The 18757-nt window shown below is 33.3% G+C and overlaps 3 protein-coding genes across 4 annotated transcripts; 1 reads left to right on the top strand and 2 right to left on the bottom strand.

Annotated features, from left to right (window-relative positions):
- Positions 1–597: 597 nt before the first annotated feature.
- On the bottom strand, positions 598–3669 carry LOC106717600 (methionine aminopeptidase 1D, mitochondrial). Of its 2 annotated transcripts, none has more exons than XM_014511484.2 (7): positions 3303–3669; positions 2996–3209; positions 2293–2484; positions 1985–2092; positions 1496–1649; positions 1081–1267; positions 598–616 (listed from the first exon to the last, which is right to left on the bottom strand). In XM_014511484.2, exons 1-7 carry the CDS (start codon positions 3347–3349, stop codon positions 613–615), a joined length of 906 nt encoding a protein of 301 aa, XP_014366970.2. In that variant the 5' UTR covers positions 3350–3669; the 3' UTR covers positions 598–612. The 2 variants fall into 2 exon arrangements, with proteins under 2 accessions (XP_014366970.2, XP_014366968.2); XM_014511482.2 differs by having other exon boundaries at positions 3476–3669.
- Positions 3670–3953: 284 nt separating this feature from the next.
- Positions 3954–8470, top strand: LOC106707274 (cyclin-dependent kinase 10). Its single transcript, XM_045682698.1, has 8 exons — positions 3954–4132; positions 4220–4332; positions 4602–4674; positions 5086–5260; positions 5418–5620; positions 5787–6014; positions 7651–7869; positions 8273–8470. Exons 1-8 carry the CDS (start codon positions 4123–4125, stop codon positions 8458–8460), a joined length of 1209 nt encoding a protein of 402 aa, XP_045538654.1. The 5' UTR covers positions 3954–4122; the 3' UTR covers positions 8461–8470.
- Positions 8471–8832: 362 nt separating this feature from the next.
- Positions 8833–11652, bottom strand: LOC106717624 (zinc-responsive transcriptional regulator ZAP1). Its single transcript, XM_014511511.2, has 5 exons — positions 11431–11652; positions 10496–11244; positions 9676–9864; positions 9335–9443; positions 8833–8956 (listed from the first exon to the last, which is right to left on the bottom strand). Exons 1-5 carry the CDS (start codon positions 11566–11568, stop codon positions 8849–8851), a joined length of 1293 nt encoding a protein of 430 aa, XP_014366997.2. The 5' UTR covers positions 11569–11652; the 3' UTR covers positions 8833–8848.
- Between the last annotated feature and the right edge of the window lie 7105 nt (positions 11653–18757).

Raw genomic sequence — 18757 nt, 5'->3', positions numbered from 1 at the left:
TATTTTATTATATTTAACCACCATCTATTTTAATTATAATATAATTTTTACGTATTTTCTGCAGGGTTTTTGATCTGTGTTCAAAGTTAAATTCTTACCTCCTAGTCAAAATATTTTAGTAATTTAACTGAACTTTATTACATCCTGTATCTTAATTATAGTTCTAAGCCTTCTTCCAACGGTTGCTTTGAAATCTCTATTTTATTAGTAACCTAAGATCTAGTCATATATTTCTCTTTTACTATAATTAAGAAAGTTTACCAGCACTATCATTCCAAGGCGTAGCTGGATGCAATATGGGACCAAAGTTTATAACGATTGGATGTGGTGGGGTCCAGTTTGTGGAGCGACTGTCCGGGGCCGTGTGGATGTCCCACTGGTTACGCCTTTCTATTTATACTAATCACTTATACTATTTCAATTGATACCTTCCTTCTACGCCTTTAAAATATCTATCGACTGAATGCTACAAGTGATAATTATTATGCTTGTGCTTTTAATGTAATGTTTTAATTTAAGATCTTATCAAGCTACAAATAAAACACAATGTGCTAACTTGTTGTTTTCATTTATTTCTTTCACACACCTGTTTAAGAACATTTCTGGATTCTTTCATCTATAAAAGAAAGTCGTGTTAGTTACACTATTTATAACTCAAGATCGGTCGCAGATTTAGCTGAAAATTGATGGGGAGGTAGCTTAGAACTAGGAGACGGGTATAGGAACATTTTTATCTTGTGTGCATTTTATTTATTCCGCGCGGTCGAAGTCGCGGGTAAAAGCTAGTTTTTTATAAAAAGAACCTTAATGAAGGTGACAACATTAAGACACATGAGTGTCAGTGACAGTCAACTTGCCGCATTTTGGAGGGTAGACATTGCCAGGGGAGGGTTGACATCAACTGTCCCCTAGTCGAATGTTCCTTTATCTAACCCTCCATTATGTGGTACGTCTTAGATTTTGGCAATATATATCTTGTATGAGCAAATTATCATTTAAAATTGCAAAAATAATGAAAAAAAAAAACCTGTTTTTTATGTATAATATCTATATTCTAATAAAACATTTGATTACATTTACTTAGTTAATATCTCAGCACCATCATCAGTGATCAAGACTGTGTGTTCTACTTGCGCAGTCCGTGCACCATCCTCTGTGACCACTGTCCACCCATCTTCTAGTATAATGGTATGCTCGCTGCCGTGTGACAGAACTGGCTCTATCGTGAACGTCATACCTGGCTTCATTAGACCAGGATATCTGTTTACTATAAAAAAAGAAAATTATCTAACAAATGTAGCTTGAACTTTGTTTCCACAAAATTCAGAAAAATAACTTCTTTTAAGTGTGAATACAAGAAACTTGTAAAATAGACCAATATTAAATGTTCATATAATTGAATTGTTCTTTCATATCAAATATTATTAATAACTTACAAACTGTGCCAAATAACTTCAATATAAAATTGATAATAATACAAATACTTTCGACTTACGAGAATGGTATATTTCGGGAGGACCATGAAAGTATTGTCCAATACCGTGGCCTAAAAATGCAGGCAATACAGTAAGACCATTTCTTTTTGCATGCCTGTGTATAGCTGAGCCAATGTGACAAAAAGGTACATCTGGACCACAACATTTAATTCCCTGAAATAACAAATACATTTATAGAAAATTCAAGAGCTAAATCTTACTATTATTACAAATGTGGTATGGATGGATGTTGGTATGAAAGTATCTACAGAATGGCTGTATGGATTTTGCTGAAATTTGGCATAGTCTAGAAGAACACAACTTTTTTTTAATACCATGCAGAGTCGCGAGCGGTAGCTAGTCTTTTATGAGTCCAAATAAATATCAGAAATTATGCATATAATATTATATTATTATTGTTCAGGAAAGAAGGGACTGATATGTTTTAGAAAAAAGTGATTTTCCTATTTTATTTATACTATTGCAGTATAAAACTTGTAAACACTTACAATATCAAGACATTCCTCTGTAATATGGACCAGCTCTTGTCCTTTATCATCTACATTCCCAACAAGAAATGTCTTTGAACAATCTCCATGATATTGCTTGAAGAAGACCTGAAATGTTTGAGATACTTAAATAAGTTAACATCACTGTTTGCATATGTTAAGAAAGCTTTTTGGTTGTATTCAGCAAATGAATAATGAAAAAAAGTTTATTTTATTTTCAAATTACCAAAAACATAAACTACAGAAAAATTTTAATAAAAATAAATCAGAAACTTGAAATAAATTATAAGAAAAGTATTTAACCTTACTGTTATATCTACATTGATGATGTCACCGTCTTGTAATGGTCTCAAATCTGGGATGCCATGGACAGCTACATTGTTTACTGAAGTGCAGACACTTTTTGGGAAGCCTTTATAATGCAGTGGAGAAGGGTAGGCCCCGGCTTTAATAGTTAAAGTATGAACCAACTCATCAATATCATCTGTTGTTATACCTGGCTACAAAGGCAGTAAATCAACTTTTTTTTTTCATAAGGTGGCAAACAAGCAAGCGTTTACCTGAATCCGCCTAAATAGCAAAGCGATCGCTGCCCATAGACATTCACAATTGCAAATGCGTTGCCTACCTTTAATTGACAGAGGAAGGGACGCACAGAAAGAGGACATATCCTCTTCCTATGCATCTCCTCCTCCATCAAATCCACTCCCCCTTTCCATCCTTTCCTTGAAGAAAAGGGTGGGAAGGGAATGTGAACTAAAATGAGGCTTCCGGCACCACACTCATCAGACAAAACGCGGAATTTCATTCCACTTCACGCCTGTCTTCTGTGAGGTTGTGGTATTGCACCGGTCAACCCGGCCCTCTCATGCACCCAACAAAAATTGTTGTTGCAGGATCTACAACTTAATGTTTTGAATGACCATAGACCCTAGATCAGTTCTAAATAAATTCTAATACAGTAGAAACTATTTGTTACATCCAAATTCAGTTTACTACTGTAATACTCACTTTGATAAATGTATGAAGTTGATTTAAAATTGAAGCAGCTAATTTGCAACTTTCCCTCATATCATTTATTTGGTTATAATTTTTTATTTCAGCAACTTTAGGCACATATTCTGTATTCTCTAATATATAATCTGGTCTTGTAATATTTTCAGACACTATCCTACTTGGTGTTGTTTCTACAGGCATGACTTTATCATAAACCCCAAACCGCATTCTAAAAGTAAAAATCATAAATATTGAGAGAAATCATTGATTTAATTATATAAGACGGATAAGCAAAGTAAATGAAATTGATAAATAAACTTACAAAATCCGTTTTTGGACCCGTGGGTTAAGTAATTTTGGTAGTCTCATTGTAAATTATAAAGTTAACAATATAAAAATGTAACAAACAATGTGTCTTTTATAGTTTTTTAAGAATTTCGGCAGAGGTAACATTTCTTAAAATAAGTTGAAATTCTTATATATATAGCAGCTTACATATTCGTTCTCCATAAACGGCCTACGGCTGTAAGGGCTTTGTTGGCAAACTCCATATTTTGTAAATAATAGTAATTAGATTTTGATTTCAGGATCTATAAGATCACATATCCTAAATATTCAATTAAATTCTTTTGCTATTGAAGTTATATTTAATAAAGATGGAAATTCGCATGCCTGTACTGTATTCTATAGTCAATGTCAAACGTGAATGTCATCTGTCATGTCTTGTTCCGTAATTTTGACATTCCACAGAATTCAACATATTCGTAGCGTTGTGGATCAACCGGATCAACTGATGATTTATTACGTACGGTGTCAGGGTGTCTTTGGATGCGGAAGACGTTTACTGTGGAAGGCATTGATTGTGAAATGCCCATGTAAAGCAATGGGCAGACGAAGGCTGATGATGGTTTTGATAATCTATAGTCCTTGATGTCCATGGTACCAGTCATAGACATGTCAGAATTTTATTTTTATATTACGTCTATGGTTATGTTACACCGGGTCGAGTTACTCGAGTTATTAGGCGGTTTATTGTTTACTTTCTTTGATTCACTATAAACTGAAAACATTGATGACTAGTTTTTATTATAAGTTCTAAAAAGAGAATAGTTGTTTATTTTTAATACAACCCAAGTTTAAATATGTCACAAAGTAAGTATTATAAATTTATAGTGTAAACGTGAAATTTTAAAGTATAAACGTGAAAATGTTGTACATTGTATACATTTTCTATTTTAGATTCTGAAAAACCTACCCAAGATGTTGCAGAACCAACTGGTCCAGCTGCCCGTAAAGGTGTTCTTATATCGTTTAGGACTGGTAAAACCATGGAGATACCTGAAAAAGATATAGTACGTTTTTGTTGTATAACCTAAGTTTTAAGAATTTAAATTGTGCATAATGTACTTATTTGTTATTAGTCTCAAAAAAATTATTTACAATAGTCAGTCTACTACTGACTGAAATATAAAATTTGCCAAAACACAATACACATATTGTTTTTATTCTACTTTTAAATTTTGAATGGGCATTTATTTTGATAAATTACTCTTTACTGAGGATGGTTATATGAGATGAGGATAAGAGATATGTTGATGAGCTAAACATTTTAAAACTTTAGTTGGGAAGATGCAGATTTGTTGGAGAGTTTGAAAAGTTAAACCGCATTGGAGAAGGCACTTACGGTATTGTCTGTAAGTATAATACATGCTATTTTATTATACTCTAATGTTACTTTTTGTGCATAGGTGTTTGTCATAAGTTTTATATGTAGTGAGTACAAATTAACTTGAGGCTCCGCTGGAATCTGGCCTCCTGACCCTGGGGTCGCTGGCGACACATCCCTTGCTGGCATTGTGTGTTTAGTACAGACATAAATATTTGTTTAGGAGACCAACAGTAAATTATATCACTAATTATATTATGTCCTTTCTAAGACCATTTTATTATACATACTGTACTTGTATGGGTCATGGTATTTTAAAATCTTACTTGAATTAATTAAAATAAAGTAAGATTTTAATGTGATTGCTTTTTTAAAATTAGTGTTAGTGTTTTGGTTTAAGACATTTTTTTATATCCCATTTTAAGTGTTTAATTTACAGATAGAGCTAAAGATAAGCTGAATGGTAATATTGTGGCCTTAAAGAAGGTGAGGATGGATGTAGAAAAAGATGGATTGCCTCTAAGTGGCCTGAGAGAAATACAAGTACTAATGGCTTGCAGGCATGAGAACATTGTGCAATTAAAAGAGGTTCTAGTAGGGCGCTCTTTGGAAAGGTATGTATTTTCTTCTAGATACGTTTTTTTTTTTTTTTTCATTTAATAAGGGGAAAATAGTGTTATGCTTTATTTTAAATTGTTGCTACAATTAATGTTTAATGAAAGAGCTGCAGATGTGCTTGATGTATTATTTTTTAATTTGTTATTTTGGCAGCATATTTCTATCAATGGAATATTGTGAGCAGGATTTGGCATCATTATTGGACAACATGTCCTCCCCATTCACCGAATCTCAAGTTAAATGCCTGATGCTGCAAGTGCTTAAAGGACTTAAGTATTTGCACTCCAATTTCATTGTGCACAGAGATTTGAAAGTATCAAATTTACTGCTGACGGACAAGGGGTGTGTTAAAATAGGCAAGTATTTCTTAAATTAGTCGAAAATAGTTAAGATCTATACTAATAACTACATGATATGGCATGTGGAAAGACATAAACTCTTTTTTATAAAAATCTAATTTCTATAACAATTTGGCCCGAGCAATTTCTTTCTACAAATTTTTTATGACTGAATTTTTTTTAGCTGATTTTGGTTTGGCTCGTTGGCTGGGTGCTCCAGCACGTAGTGCTACGCCCCGGGTTGTAACATTATGGTACAGAGCACCTGAGCTCTTACTGCAGTCCCCTAAGCAGACACCAGCTCTTGACATGTGGGCTGCGGGATGCATTCTCGGTGAACTCTTGGCGAACAAACCACTTTTACCTGGCAGGACGGAAATCGAACAACTTGAGCTTATAGTCGACTTACTAGGTAAGTTTCTTAGGTAAATCAGTTTGTGATAATTATGATTTACTACTGCGTACATAGAATATGAGTGTTTAAAAAAGATGTGGAAATTTCAGGTGAATTGTCACTTGTTCTTTACTATATTAATTGTGTATTTTACATATTTGGGTGCATAAAGTGTACACTAGTTATGTGTAATAGCTTCAAAATGTGAAATTCAATTGCTGTAACACTTGTAGGTACTGGAACATGTTGTCTTTGTTTTTTAAAGAAAAATGAGAGGGAAGAAAATATTAGGTCCTTACATATGAAATTGGCGTTTTTCGTACTGGCCACTTTAATCACGAATTTCTCCTCTTTGGTAAGGAATTCCAAATTCAAATTTGTACAGCTATAGACTCATGTATTTGTGGTTCGATGACCGTCATTCATTTGTTTTTTTTCTTCTGTTTTTTTCTGTTTGCGTCACTCATTTTACAAAATGGAAAACTTAAAATATCGCATTATTTACGAGTACGAGTTCCGCCGTGGCACTAGTGCTGCGGAAACGACTCGAAGGGTGAATGATGTGTATGGCGGTCGTGTTGCAAAAGAAAACACAGTTCGTTTTTGGTTCCAACGTTTTCGTTCTGGAAATTTCGATCTGCAGAACAAGCCCCGTGGACGGCCTGAGGCTCAAGTTGATAATGAAGAGTTGAAGGCTATTGTGGAAGCGGATCCATCGCAAACCACGTCCGAGTTAGCTGCAGGCTGCGATGTTAGTGATAAAACTGTTTTAATTCACTTGAAGCAAATTGGGAAGATTAAAAAGCTTGAAAGGTGGGTACCTCACGAATTGACTGAAGCAAACCGGCAAACGCGCGTCGACTGTTGCGTTACATTACTAAACCGGCACAATAATGAAGGTATTTTAAACCGAATCATTACCTGTGATGAAAAATGGGTTCTTTACGATAATCGGAAGCGCTCAGCGCAATGGTTGGATCCTGGCCAGCCAGCCAAATCCTGCCCCAAGCGAAAATTAACCCCAAAAAAGTTACTTGTAAGCGTTTGGTGGACTAGTGCCGGTATTATTCATTACAGTTTTCTCAAATCTGGCCAGACTATTACGGCTGATGTCTATTGTCAGCAATTGCAAACCATGATGGAAAAGCTAGCGGCTAAACAACCTAGGCTGGTCAATCGCTCCACGCCACTGCTGCTTCACGACAACGCTAGACCACACACTGCGCAACAGACGGCTACTAAATTAGAAGAGCTTCAATTGGAAAGTCTAAGACATCCTCCGTACTCCCCGGACCTTGCTCCAACAGATTACCATTTTTTTCGAAATTTGGATAACTTCTTGCAAGGGAAAAAATTCAACTCCGATGGGGCAGTCCAAATCGCCTTCAAAGATTTTATTGATTCCCGTCCGACTGGTTTTTTTTAGTAAAGGGATCAATGAACTACCTATGAGATGGCAAAAGTGCATAGAAAATAATGGTTCATACTTTGATTAATTAAATATATTATATTAAAAAATATTCGACTTTTTGTTCCTCCCATACAAAACGCCAATTTCATATGTAAGGACCTAATATTTGTTATAAAAGTGTTTCAACAATGGATACTAATTTTGGATATCCACTGTTAAATTACCAAATGCATTGGTTTTTAGGAACTCCATCAGATGCAATCTGGCCAGAGTTCAGTACGTTGCCAGCGTTACAGAACTTCACTCTGAAGCAGCAGCCATACAACAACCTGAAGCAGCGGTTCCCCTGGTTGTCGGCCGCCGGTCTTCGCCTGCTTAACTTCCTCTTTATGTACGACCCCAATAAGAGGGCCACCGCTGAGGAATGTCTACAGAGTTCTTACTTTAAAGAACAGCCGTTGCGTAAGTACTTATGGACGAATTGAAAGGAAATTAGCAATTTTGCACATTTCACTGCTTAACAAACTAATCTGTTGTCTATGGATTTATTTTGGTTTATTTTAGTGTTTTAATTAATGATATAACTTAAAAGAAGAACCTTCGATATTAAAAAAATAATCAAAACCGATAACCAGCGGGTTCAAAAATTATTCCAAATAAGCAGATTGGGTCATTTTATAAAAACTGATATAAAATTCATTTAGTTTGTATCTCAACCGAGTAGTAGTCGTAATAAAAAAAGTGTAAGTTGGTGTTCCCGCTGCTCGTTTGCCCCCTTCTCTTATAAAAATAAATAAATAAATAAATTCATACATTAATTGGTCCTTAACGGTATCCTTACTAAGTCTACCAATTCGTTTTTCAGCGTGTGATCCGAAGCTGATGCCAAGTTTCCCACAGCACAGGAACTTGAAGGGACAGCAGAAGTCTTCTAGCAACCAGCTCAACATCCCACTGTCCAATCTCAACACCGGCGCCAACGACCAGACAAACAACCTACCTGCCATCTCAGACTTACTCGGATCTCTTGTCAAGAAACGAAGGATTGACTAAGGAGACAATTACTACTTACTGCATTTAGAATAATCGTGTATTTTCACTCACAAAGCATTCATACAAAATTATACTTTGTGTTTGTAAGACTTCATGTGTGAAACCATAATATGACTTTGAATGTTTCTAAATAACTATAAGAATAAAGTAAAATGAAATTACAGTTTTTTATTTTATTACGTCTACTACTCGGTAGAGATACAAACTAAATGAATTCTAATATACTGAAATCTACTAAGTATTATTACCCAGGGTAAGTAATATGGTGGCTTGGGATGTTCATATACAGCATTTAAATAGTATAAAATATATGATTTAATAATTTATTTTTGACATTGTCATGGTACATAGACAAGATATTACGATTGTGTATATTTTTGCTTTCTCGTTATTCTGTTGAGTAGTCGTCATCACACGAAATCTCCAAAGCTTTGTAGAATTTACGATATTTTTCCGCTTTTGTTTGATCGCCGCTTTTCATTTTAACCTTATCTTTCTGCAAACGAAAAAGTTACGAAATAAAAGATCACAAGATGATGAAAATTGTAGGGATTAAAAAAATAATTTAATCTGGCAAAAACCTGTGCCTATTGTGAATATTTTGTGGTACTTAAGCTTTGTATAAGTACAGTCAGAGACAAGAATTGCCTGGTTCTTCGCAAAGAGTGAGACCACCCCTTATAAAACCAATCAGTTGAGTTGCGCAAACGACGGGATAATAGTGAAAAGCCGTGTACAATTGACTGATCTTTTTTCATACAGATACATTTAAAAGTTGCGCCCTATGGTTATTGTTTCCGAGTCGTCATCTCAATGCATACGAAACGTTTAAATTCTTGTCGCTTTTAAGAATGCCATACTATTGAATACTTACTGATTCTTTGTCTTGTTTTTCAATACTTCTTAAATTTCGAAGACATTGCGAACACAGTATCAAGTCTTCCATATGATTAATTGTCTTCTTTCTATGATGATGTTTCAGCCTACAAAGAAATATAAGTTTTAATTGATTCTCAATAGGAGATTAACCAATGAGAGCTTATATACTGATGTAAAGGTAACAAAAGAAAATGGTGTTAAACATTATTTTATTAATTTATGAACTCAGGTCTAGGAGGTAGTCAGGTATCAGGAATTTCGGAGGTCGACCCAGACGGCGAGTGCAGTTCATTTCTTTATACCATGGGATGACGTGTCAAATAGACTAATACGTACACTTTAGCGCAATAGTCACACTGTGACTTGTCAGTTCGATGAGTGACAATGTGTTGGCCAAGCTCGCGGTACGTGGGGAACCGCTCGTCGCAGCGCGGGCAGTTCAGTTTGCCTTCCGTCCGCCCACCGTTGGTCTCGTGATCAATCAGCTCGTTAGATGTCTGGAAGTTTCGATGACAGCTCTTGCACCTGAAATGTTGAAACATTTCATTGAGGAAATCCCAAAAATTTTAAGTTGGCAACCATATACTTCAGAAAATTAAACACGAAATTAATTTTTTAAGAGAGCTTTAGAAAAACATGAACTGAAGGATTATTAAGTGGTTTAACAATTAGTTTTCCGCAGGGCTTACAGCGTTGCAGCTTATCCGCAAATCTCGGTTTGAACAGCCATTGAATACATTAAAGGAGTAAAACGAATGTAAATACTCCTTGTCTACAATTACGAGATATTCATTGTATCTCATGATGTTTTAAATCCACAGGTAATATTGTAGGGTATAATTCACTTTTTACTACGATTTGTAATTTTTAAAGGAAGAATAGATAACTTTTCCTATCAAAGCCAAATTGTTTTTGCATTAATTCTGACGACAGTTTCATTTAAAAACAATGTAAAGTAACACAGGACAAATTTTAACAATTTACTAAATAAAAATAGCTTTACACGAATAGCAATAAATAATAAATTTTATTTCATCATTAAACTATTTTTAAAAGTCTAATTAAACTAGACGTCACTAACAATTTAAACGACACTTTTTATTTATACGATATATCAGTCTTTTAAAAATTATATTAAAACATGAAATAAGCTTACATAAAAATGTTTGGTTGTAGATGATATGCCATATGTTCAATAATTTTCTTAGGATAGAAATAATGAAACTTTTTATCGCAACATGTAACGTATCCGGGGACTCCGTGCCTCTCTTTGTAATGTTTCATCAAAGATCTGTAATCGAAACCCTTTCCATGGCAAATGCAACATTCCATTTTATAGAACAGTGTTATTTGTTTGTCTAATTCTGCACCCTGCTTCGCTGGTCTGCCATCTATTAAAACTATGGGATCTAATGTCTCACAAGTGTTATTATTGTTTATTTCTTGGCTATCTTTTTTTGGAACTACTCTAGTTGGTGATTGACATGATTTGATGCTTTTGACAGGGGCGGGTGAATTTATAAGAAGTGACGTGTCCACACGCTCTGCTTTTGCAAATTCTTCTAATGGCATTGCTTCCATGAACTTCATCTCCACGGGTGATTTCTTTTTATGTTTCGCTGGACTTTCTACTCGTTGTCGTTCTGATGGTGTTGATTTAGATTTAAGTTCTACTATTACCTCTTTATTGTCGTTTTGAATATTTTGTGATGATAAAGCTTTAATTATTGGATGCATCCTCTTTTCGGGTGCAGGTTGTGTGTGTTCTTGATCTTCGCGTTTAATTTTGTGAAATTCCAAGAATTTTTGCGTTTTTTCAACTTTGACAGAATACAGGTGCAATGAGGCCACTTGTTGCAGACAATCGTGGCATATTGCTTTGGGAAGATTATCATCAGTACGAATCTGTAAGGTTTAATACAGTTAGATCTTCATTTGAAGTTACAAAAAATTGGCAAAACTTTTATTCGCAAGACTGACTGTTGCGTTAATAAAGTTATAAATAAATAAATAATACGAAAAAAAAAATTTAGTTTCCAATTAAGTATCCCAGAAGTAGCAATTATTTTAATTAGTAATTTACTAACGTACCACTATATTAAATAGATTCTTAATCTTGCGCTTCGTTTCAGCGCTCAGAGGCTTTAACTTTATAATGTCGTTGCAGAGACATAGTCGACATGACAATTCGCGTACTATAGTTTTTTCTAACGTTGAAAAATCGTTCATACTGTAAATTTAAACACAAAACTTTAATTCTATGATTAGATTTCACATTTGTTATTTTGAATTCAGTTGCAGTTTTAATTTGTCCATGACAATGTTACGTTTTTAATGAATAAAGCAATATTGCTTTGGCATTTTATGTCAAAATATACAGCTTTTTGTAGAAAAAAATGGCCAGTAAAGATTACACACCTCTATAAAAAACCACTCGACGGCTCCTTGCTTGGAAATAACGACTGTCTATATGTCTGTTTGTCTATTTCTTCCGTGTAAACTGCGAAACGGCAAAACCGATTTTGACGGGACTTTGACGGGAAGATACGTAGTACTATAGCCTACCATATTATAGGCTACTGTTTTTTAAAATCTGCGCCGACGAAGTAGCGGGCGACCGCTAGTATTCTATAAATTTTGTATCAAAGTATCAAAAATTCCCTGTTGTACTGTCGATCAATTTCAAACCTTGATCGTCTTACGTGACAAGTTCATATTCTTGGAGATTACTAAAATCGACTTCGCCAAATCATGGAAGCAAGGCCAGAGTTGATCCCGGTGTGTTGACATACGACATATTTTAATCTCTTGGCTTCAGACGAAACGCAGAAGGGACTAGAATAAATTTACTTTTCGAATGGTTAATAAGGGATCCAAATACCCCATTCATAGCTGTTAAGTAGTCTTCTTTAGTGTACTTTTGTGTGAGAAATCTAAACTAAGGGGTTTCTTAAATGTCCGGTGATGAAGTATGCAATTGTTGCAGTACTTTTAATAAATATTACCGTATATATAAATTCCCTTTAACCATTATACGTATTGAATAAATTATTTTTCATTATTCACTGTTATAACGTAAAAAAATTCAATTGCAAAGTAATAGATTGTTAAAAGCTTTAATTATCAGAGAAATTGTTTTTACAATGTTGTTGATCTTTCAGTAAAGTCATTATAATAAATTGTATTTTGCTGAAAGCAGTAACGTACTCGTAAAAGCTTTCGCGTTTATTATAGAACGTAGTAATAATTGGACTATCGTATGGTATGTTATTTAATATTGTTTTATGTAAAAACATAATTGCCTTTGAGAACTAAAAGTAAATAAAGATCCATTTTGATAGAATCTGTATCTTAAACTATTTTGTAAAAATTAAATATTAAAAATATTTTTTTTCTTAAGTATCAAATACGAATATAGTAGCATAATTTTCAGTCCATAATATGATACGTGAAGAAGGAAACGAAGGCGTCTGAAATTTAACACTTTAAGTGAAAATATTTACCGCTACAGTGGAAATGACTTTTTTCAGTCAAGGTCAAGTAGACCGTTTGTGAAATTTCAATTTTTGCTACGAAAGTCAACAAGTTAATTTGCATCGTAATTTATTAGATAAACGAAAAGGAACGTAATGTAACCTTAAGATTTTATGAAGTAAAACACCGTAAATATTTTTCTAATTTTATGATTAACTTCGCGTGTGTTTAGACATAATAATAATTACGTGATATATAATTATTGTATTATGTATTAATTATTGTGTGTGTTTAACACGTGATTCGATTATTAAATTTTAAGTTATAACTAAGTGTATTTCTACTGATGTTTTAATTTAAAAGGAAAATGTTTTTTCTCGGTTTGTGTTTTTTTTTTTTAATCGAGACTTTTATACAATACAAGATCTTTTATCAGCGAATAATCCAAGTGATGTTTTCTGTCTGTCGGTCTTCCGGTGCGAAGCTAATTCGAGTTGCTGGAAGAATTTAATAATGACATCATTCTACATCAACCCCATTCCAGAGTTACGTTATCATGTGTACTGTTGAAAACATGGTTCGACTTATCGACTTTACGAGTATGATGTTCCTGAAAACAATTAAGAGGATTAATTAAAATAATCTCGACGTCGTACCGTTTTCGCAGAGAAAATTCCATGTGAATTTATGCAAATAATATGTTTAAAAATAATCCTCTAAATAGACCTACATATAGACTTTGAATTCTTTTTTAATCTGTCTGCCTTATTGCCTTTTATTACTCAATTATCAATGGTAGTAATAATGCTACAAATTATTACTGATTTAGACTAGAGAGTTACATTACAAGGGGTATAACTAAAAGATTTGAAGTTAGAAAACTAGAATCTCACAGATGATATAATTGTGGAGCGGTTACTGCAAGTTGACTAAGAACTAACTAATGAAGACGGATGTTTCTTGCAGGAGAGAAATAGCTAGCTGGTTGAGTGCTAGAATATAAATTGTGTTCGAAGAAAAGGATTATTTTAATGATTGTGTTTGGAAGCAGCCTATGAGAATTGATTGTTTTGAATGATTGATTTGTGTACATTCGTCAAAACAAATCAACACTGGCCAAAAAGTACATAAAACATCTCTTATGTGGTGTGTAATAATTTCAGGCAGACAGAAAACAGACAAAAGTTATTCAAAAACCAAAGAAATTAAAGCCGTGGATTTTCACTGTCAAAACAAACAAAAACGTCCTCAAATTTTATTTGAAGAAATAGAGAGAAAAAGAGACATTTGAGCTAAGGAAACACTGTTATATTTAAATGTGACGAAAGAAAAAACAAGAGGATATTTATTGTATATTTTTTGCTCTTCCTAATTACATTACACAAGTGGTACGGCAGACAGTAAAAAGATAAAAGATATTAATGCATGATGGCTTTTTCATGCTCGCGACTTTCAGACATCCACCCTAACGGTGTCCCTGTTTTACCTCGGGCACTCGGGCAACATTTTAAAAGAACTCTAGCCTTTTGAATGCCTTATTATCCTTATAATTTATTATCAAAATGTTTTGCAAAATTGATAAAAATCAATGCATTTAGAAAAGTTAAATACATATTTAAAATCAATTTGAAATACATACATATTAAAATAAATGTGGCAGCGTGTTTTTTTCTGTGATAGTAAATGGAACGGAAAATTGAAGTTATTATAATTAGTGTTTGGGTTTAAACGGGTAATTCAATCTTTTAATAAATTAAATAAAGGGACAATTTTGGGGCAAAAGGGGCAAATTGATGGAATAATAAGTTTTTAATTGGATAGCTATGAGGTCGAAAGTAGACCTTTCAAATTTATCATATTAAAAGACATTCTCGTAATATTTACTTAGGTCGTGTGAATTATCTGTTAAGTTAGAAGATGTATTGCTCTGGACTTGTTTAATCGCTTGTCATCATTCATCTGCTTAATGAAATGCTTTCTGTTGGAATTGCAATATTTTTAAAAAGAAAGTTACTTGCTTAAATATTTCATCAATTTCATCACAAAACTAGATGATATTTTAAATATTATCATTATTTTTAATGATTCTTAAAAACGCTACGCTAAATGTAAGCAAAAACCTATTTTAAATACAAGAAAGCCTACTAAAGAAAAGCATATTTTAAGATCACGTAAAAAGCAAATAAGTTTTAATAATTTATGTATTTTAACAATAACTTTGAAGAATTAATCTTTGATTTCTGAGACCAAAATCACTGTATAAAACATATTCTGTTATGTCAAAGATAATGAGAGGCATGGTGATACGTTTTATAGTTATTTTGATCTCAGAAACGATCAGTAAATAGCAATTCTTGGCTATTGAATAATTAATTATTACTGTAACATTTGCTAGAGCCAATATTCCAGCAATCTCTAAATGATATTGAAATTCTAGTAATATTTCAATTGAAACAATTGGTTGGTTTGGCTCGCTTTTGTCTCGTCCTCATAGTTAAAGTACCGGATAATCTGAATCTAAGTTTACGTTACCTAGTTATCTTAGTTGAAACGTTAATCAAGCTGCGAATTGATTTGATTAAACTTGTGAAATTTTGCGGCCATAGTATCTCATTCCGCGAATATCGATCGAGAAAGTCTTATAAACTTTAATCAACTTTGAAATTGAGAATCTTTGAATCTGAGATCGGATTTACGATTAGATTTTTTTATTTTATCAAGTGAAATCAACATGAATCTTGTTATAGGTGTGTTTTATGATAACAATATATTGTTCTGGTAGTGTTAGAACAGTTATAAAAACACATGAGCAGTATATGGCGATTTAAAGAGTATATGATGAATTTTGCTTAGATATCTATAAAAAAAAGAAAGTCGTGTTAGTTACACTATTTATAACTCAAGATCGGTCGACCTGATTTAGCTGAAAATTGATGGGGAGGTAGCTTAGAACTAGGAGACGGACATAGGAACTTTTTTTTATCTTGTGTGCATTTTTTTTATTCCGCGCGGACGGAGTCGCGGGTTAAAGCTAGTATTTATATAAAAGTGATAGATGTGAGTCAGGATCATGTTAAATACAAATTCATAACTTTTCTTTATCACTCAAGCTTATGAGCGTGATCGTGTCATCTTCTGTATAATTCTTATGCCTACTCTACCAAATGCAGTGAAAGTAAAGTACTGTATAATTCCGAAAGAGTTGCCACTTTATGGTGCCAAGACTTCAAAGTCTAATTAACCTACAGAATATGTTACAGACAGTGTTCTGAAATAAATAAATACACTTAATTACATGGCAATTTGTTCAGAATTGTTCTTCGAGAAGTAAATCGACTGTTAATTAATAGTGCATTCTAACTCTAGGAGTAATATGTCAGCGGAGTGGTTGTCAAGCGGCAAATCGTTAAGTGGTCGTAGTGGCTTTCCGCTCTAACGACCCGAACTCTAATTCATCTACTACCTCCACCGTATTTCTTTACCACGTTAAGGTTGTTCTACATTATACATTTAGATATTTTATTTTAATACATAGATGTTAAATAAAAGTAAATCAAAGGAACTTAAAATCAGTAATGAAAATCCGCGGAGATCTTCTCTAACATATTCAACTGTGGATTAACATATTTATTTAAAAGAAAACCCATAAATAAAGTTACGTATACTAAACGACTTTACGTGTACAACTGTAAGAGGATAATTTAAGGAAAAATAAGATTAAATACAGTCTTTATCAATTCTATAATATAAGGATAGAATGTTTAAATTGTAGCAATATTGCGTTTCCAATAAGAACGGGTGTCGAGACCATTCAGTCGTAAATGTACCGTTGAGCCCCGGGCTGGTGTTATAATTGATAGGCTTCACACTCAAACGACTACTTCTGACTATTGCTCCGAAATTACACTGATTCGCAATTAATTATTACTAAAGTAACATTACAGAAATATCAAATGATACCGAACTCTTCAAAATCGGACCAAATCTTTTGATCTTACAGAAAAAAAAATATGTACAACATTTAGTAAAGACTGCAAAAAGGAGGGCTATGTTTTTAACGGTCATGTTTCCTTCCTTCCGATAAAAAGTGCGCACTAATGGTAGTTGAAACAAGAAAAGTGGTTTCCTGATTATTTAGGCAAGTTGAGCTTTCAAATCACGAACGCGGAAGGTTTTCCACTTACCGATTTACCGTTCCCTGCACTCTGAGCCGGAAAATAGAGCACTCAGAATGCACCATGTAATAAACCAACCAACGACAGGAAAAACCAAGCTCCTTTTTACAATTATACAGGTTAGAAATTATGTGAAGTTGTGTATTATGACGTTTTAAACCCTTTAATAATTAAAATTTTGAATAGCAAAATAATTTTTGTGTAAATTTTGACAGGAAAACTTAAATACCAGTGTAAAACATATTAGTTCTTTTTGAATTTAAGCAATAAAATTCGAAAGTAATAAATGAAAATAACGAAAGGAGATGTTAAAAACATAATTTCCTTCATTGTTATTTATGAAGAAAAGCTAATTTGTGTATTCCAAACTTAGTTGTCTAAGTATACGTTACTATTATTATAAGTGAATGAGACTAGACTTATAGTTTTTTCAAAGCTAATTTTCATAAACAAAGATTAATAATCTGCCTGATGTTGTGTAAATTTCTAGAGGCCGAATCGAGCTGGCCTTGCGATCGGCCTTTCTCTTTGCTCGGTCTAGCGCACCGTACTGACTGACGTATAGGGGTAACTAACGTGTTTATGACATTTTCATTAAGCTGCCAATTAAATTCCCCGTCGCCCGAAACTCTGTCCGCGTGTAATTAAAAAAAAAACTTGACAAGTAGCCTATGTGTTCTTCCAGACTATAGATCATAGTCTATGCTTAGTTGAGTAAGTTTTATTAAGTTAATAAATTTCATTAAATCATGTTATTTTTTCAATTCAAGATTTAAGGATATCATCTAAAATTGTTCATAAACAATTCCCATACAATAATAAATAAGTAATAGCTTGCTTGGGTGCTCTGAAAATGTCGATTCCCAAAAAAAAAAAAAAACTTGACAAACATGATTGTAACCAATAAAAAAAAACGTTATATTGGCATAGTAAACTATATCTGAAAAGAGTGCGAATGTATCTTCCGCAGCCTAAGATAAATTATATACCGTGGCTAGGCAATTTATCTGGAACACATGATGGGTGTTATCTCTAATAGAGCCTTTGAAATTGAACTATCACAACATATAAAATGAATAGAAAAAGTGTAGGAAATAAAATTTTAATTCTTATAAATAAACCTAAAAAGTGGAGATCAAATAGAATTACCACTAAAATAACTCTTAACACCAAGCTATTTACTCAAAAATAATTTCAATGAGCAGAAAAAGATAACTGTACCAAAAATATGATAGGTACTTCAAATTACAATTTTTTTACCCATTTAAACCATGCAAGGTCTTCAAAATGTATTTAAAGTACAAAATTAGTAAACAAAACCCAAATTTATAACCACGTTTGCCATAAAATGTACGTTTAAAAGCAAATACATAATGTGTGAAATTAGTTACATCTCGCGGTTTTTACTGCAAACTTATTTTATTATATTTAGTGATTGCTTAAACATAAGCCTGAATTTTATTCCATGCTCATCCACACCCTTATTTGTAAATCTATGTGATCTCATTTGTGAAAGGGCAAGTCAGCATCCCTTGAGGGAATGCCGCTCACTTCCGACCCCACAACATGCTGATCATCGTACAAATGAAACTCTTAAACGCTTTGAGAAAAGGGCTCCCTAGTGTTTTAGTGATCGCTCACTATAATATGTATTTGACATCTATTAAACTAAGGTATTATTTGTAAGTAAGACATCAAGAACGAAATATTAACTATCATTGTACTCTTGTCAGTCAAGTTTAAGGTTGTAAATAAAATTTAATATGTGG

This window comes from Papilio machaon, chromosome 2, assembly GCF_912999745.1.
Source record: "Papilio machaon chromosome 2, ilPapMach1.1, whole genome shotgun sequence".
NCBI lineage: Eukaryota > Metazoa > Arthropoda > Insecta > Lepidoptera > Papilionidae > Papilio > Papilio machaon.
The sequence above is the reverse complement of the archived record's forward strand: the minus strand, read 5'-3'. Positions and strand labels throughout refer to the sequence as shown.

Coding starts and splice junctions, on each gene's coding strand:
- LOC106707274 (XM_045682698.1), top strand. Junction 5,261..5,417: donor GTAGGGCGCTCTTTGGAAAG/GTATGTATTTTC, acceptor TTATTTTGGCAG/CATATTTCTATCAATGGAAT. Junction 7,870..8,272: donor CTTTAAAGAACAGCCGTTGC/GTAAGTACTTAT, acceptor TTCGTTTTTCAG/CGTGTGATCCGAAGCTGATG.
- LOC106717624 (XM_014511511.2), bottom strand. CDS start 11,568: ATGAACGATTTTTCAACGTTAGAAAAAACTATAGTACGCGAATTGTCA. Junction 9,865..10,495: donor CTACAACCAAACATTTTTAT/GTAAGCTTATTT, acceptor TCAACATTTCAG/GTGCAAGAGCTGTCATCGAA. Junction 8,957..9,334: donor AAAAACAAGACAAAGAATCA/GTAAGTATTCAA, acceptor TTTCGTTTGCAG/AAAGATAAGGTTAAAATGAA.
- LOC106717600 (XM_014511482.2), bottom strand. CDS start 3,531: ATGGAGTTTGCCAACAAAGCCCTTACAGCCGTAGGCCGTTTATGGAGA. Junction 2,485..2,995: donor AACTTCATACATTTATCAAA/GTGAGTATTACA, acceptor CTGCCTTTGTAG/CCAGGTATAACAACAGATGA. Junction 1,650..1,984: donor CAGAGGAATGTCTTGATATT/GTAAGTGTTTAC, acceptor TTGTTATTTCAG/GGAATTAAATGTTGTGGTCC.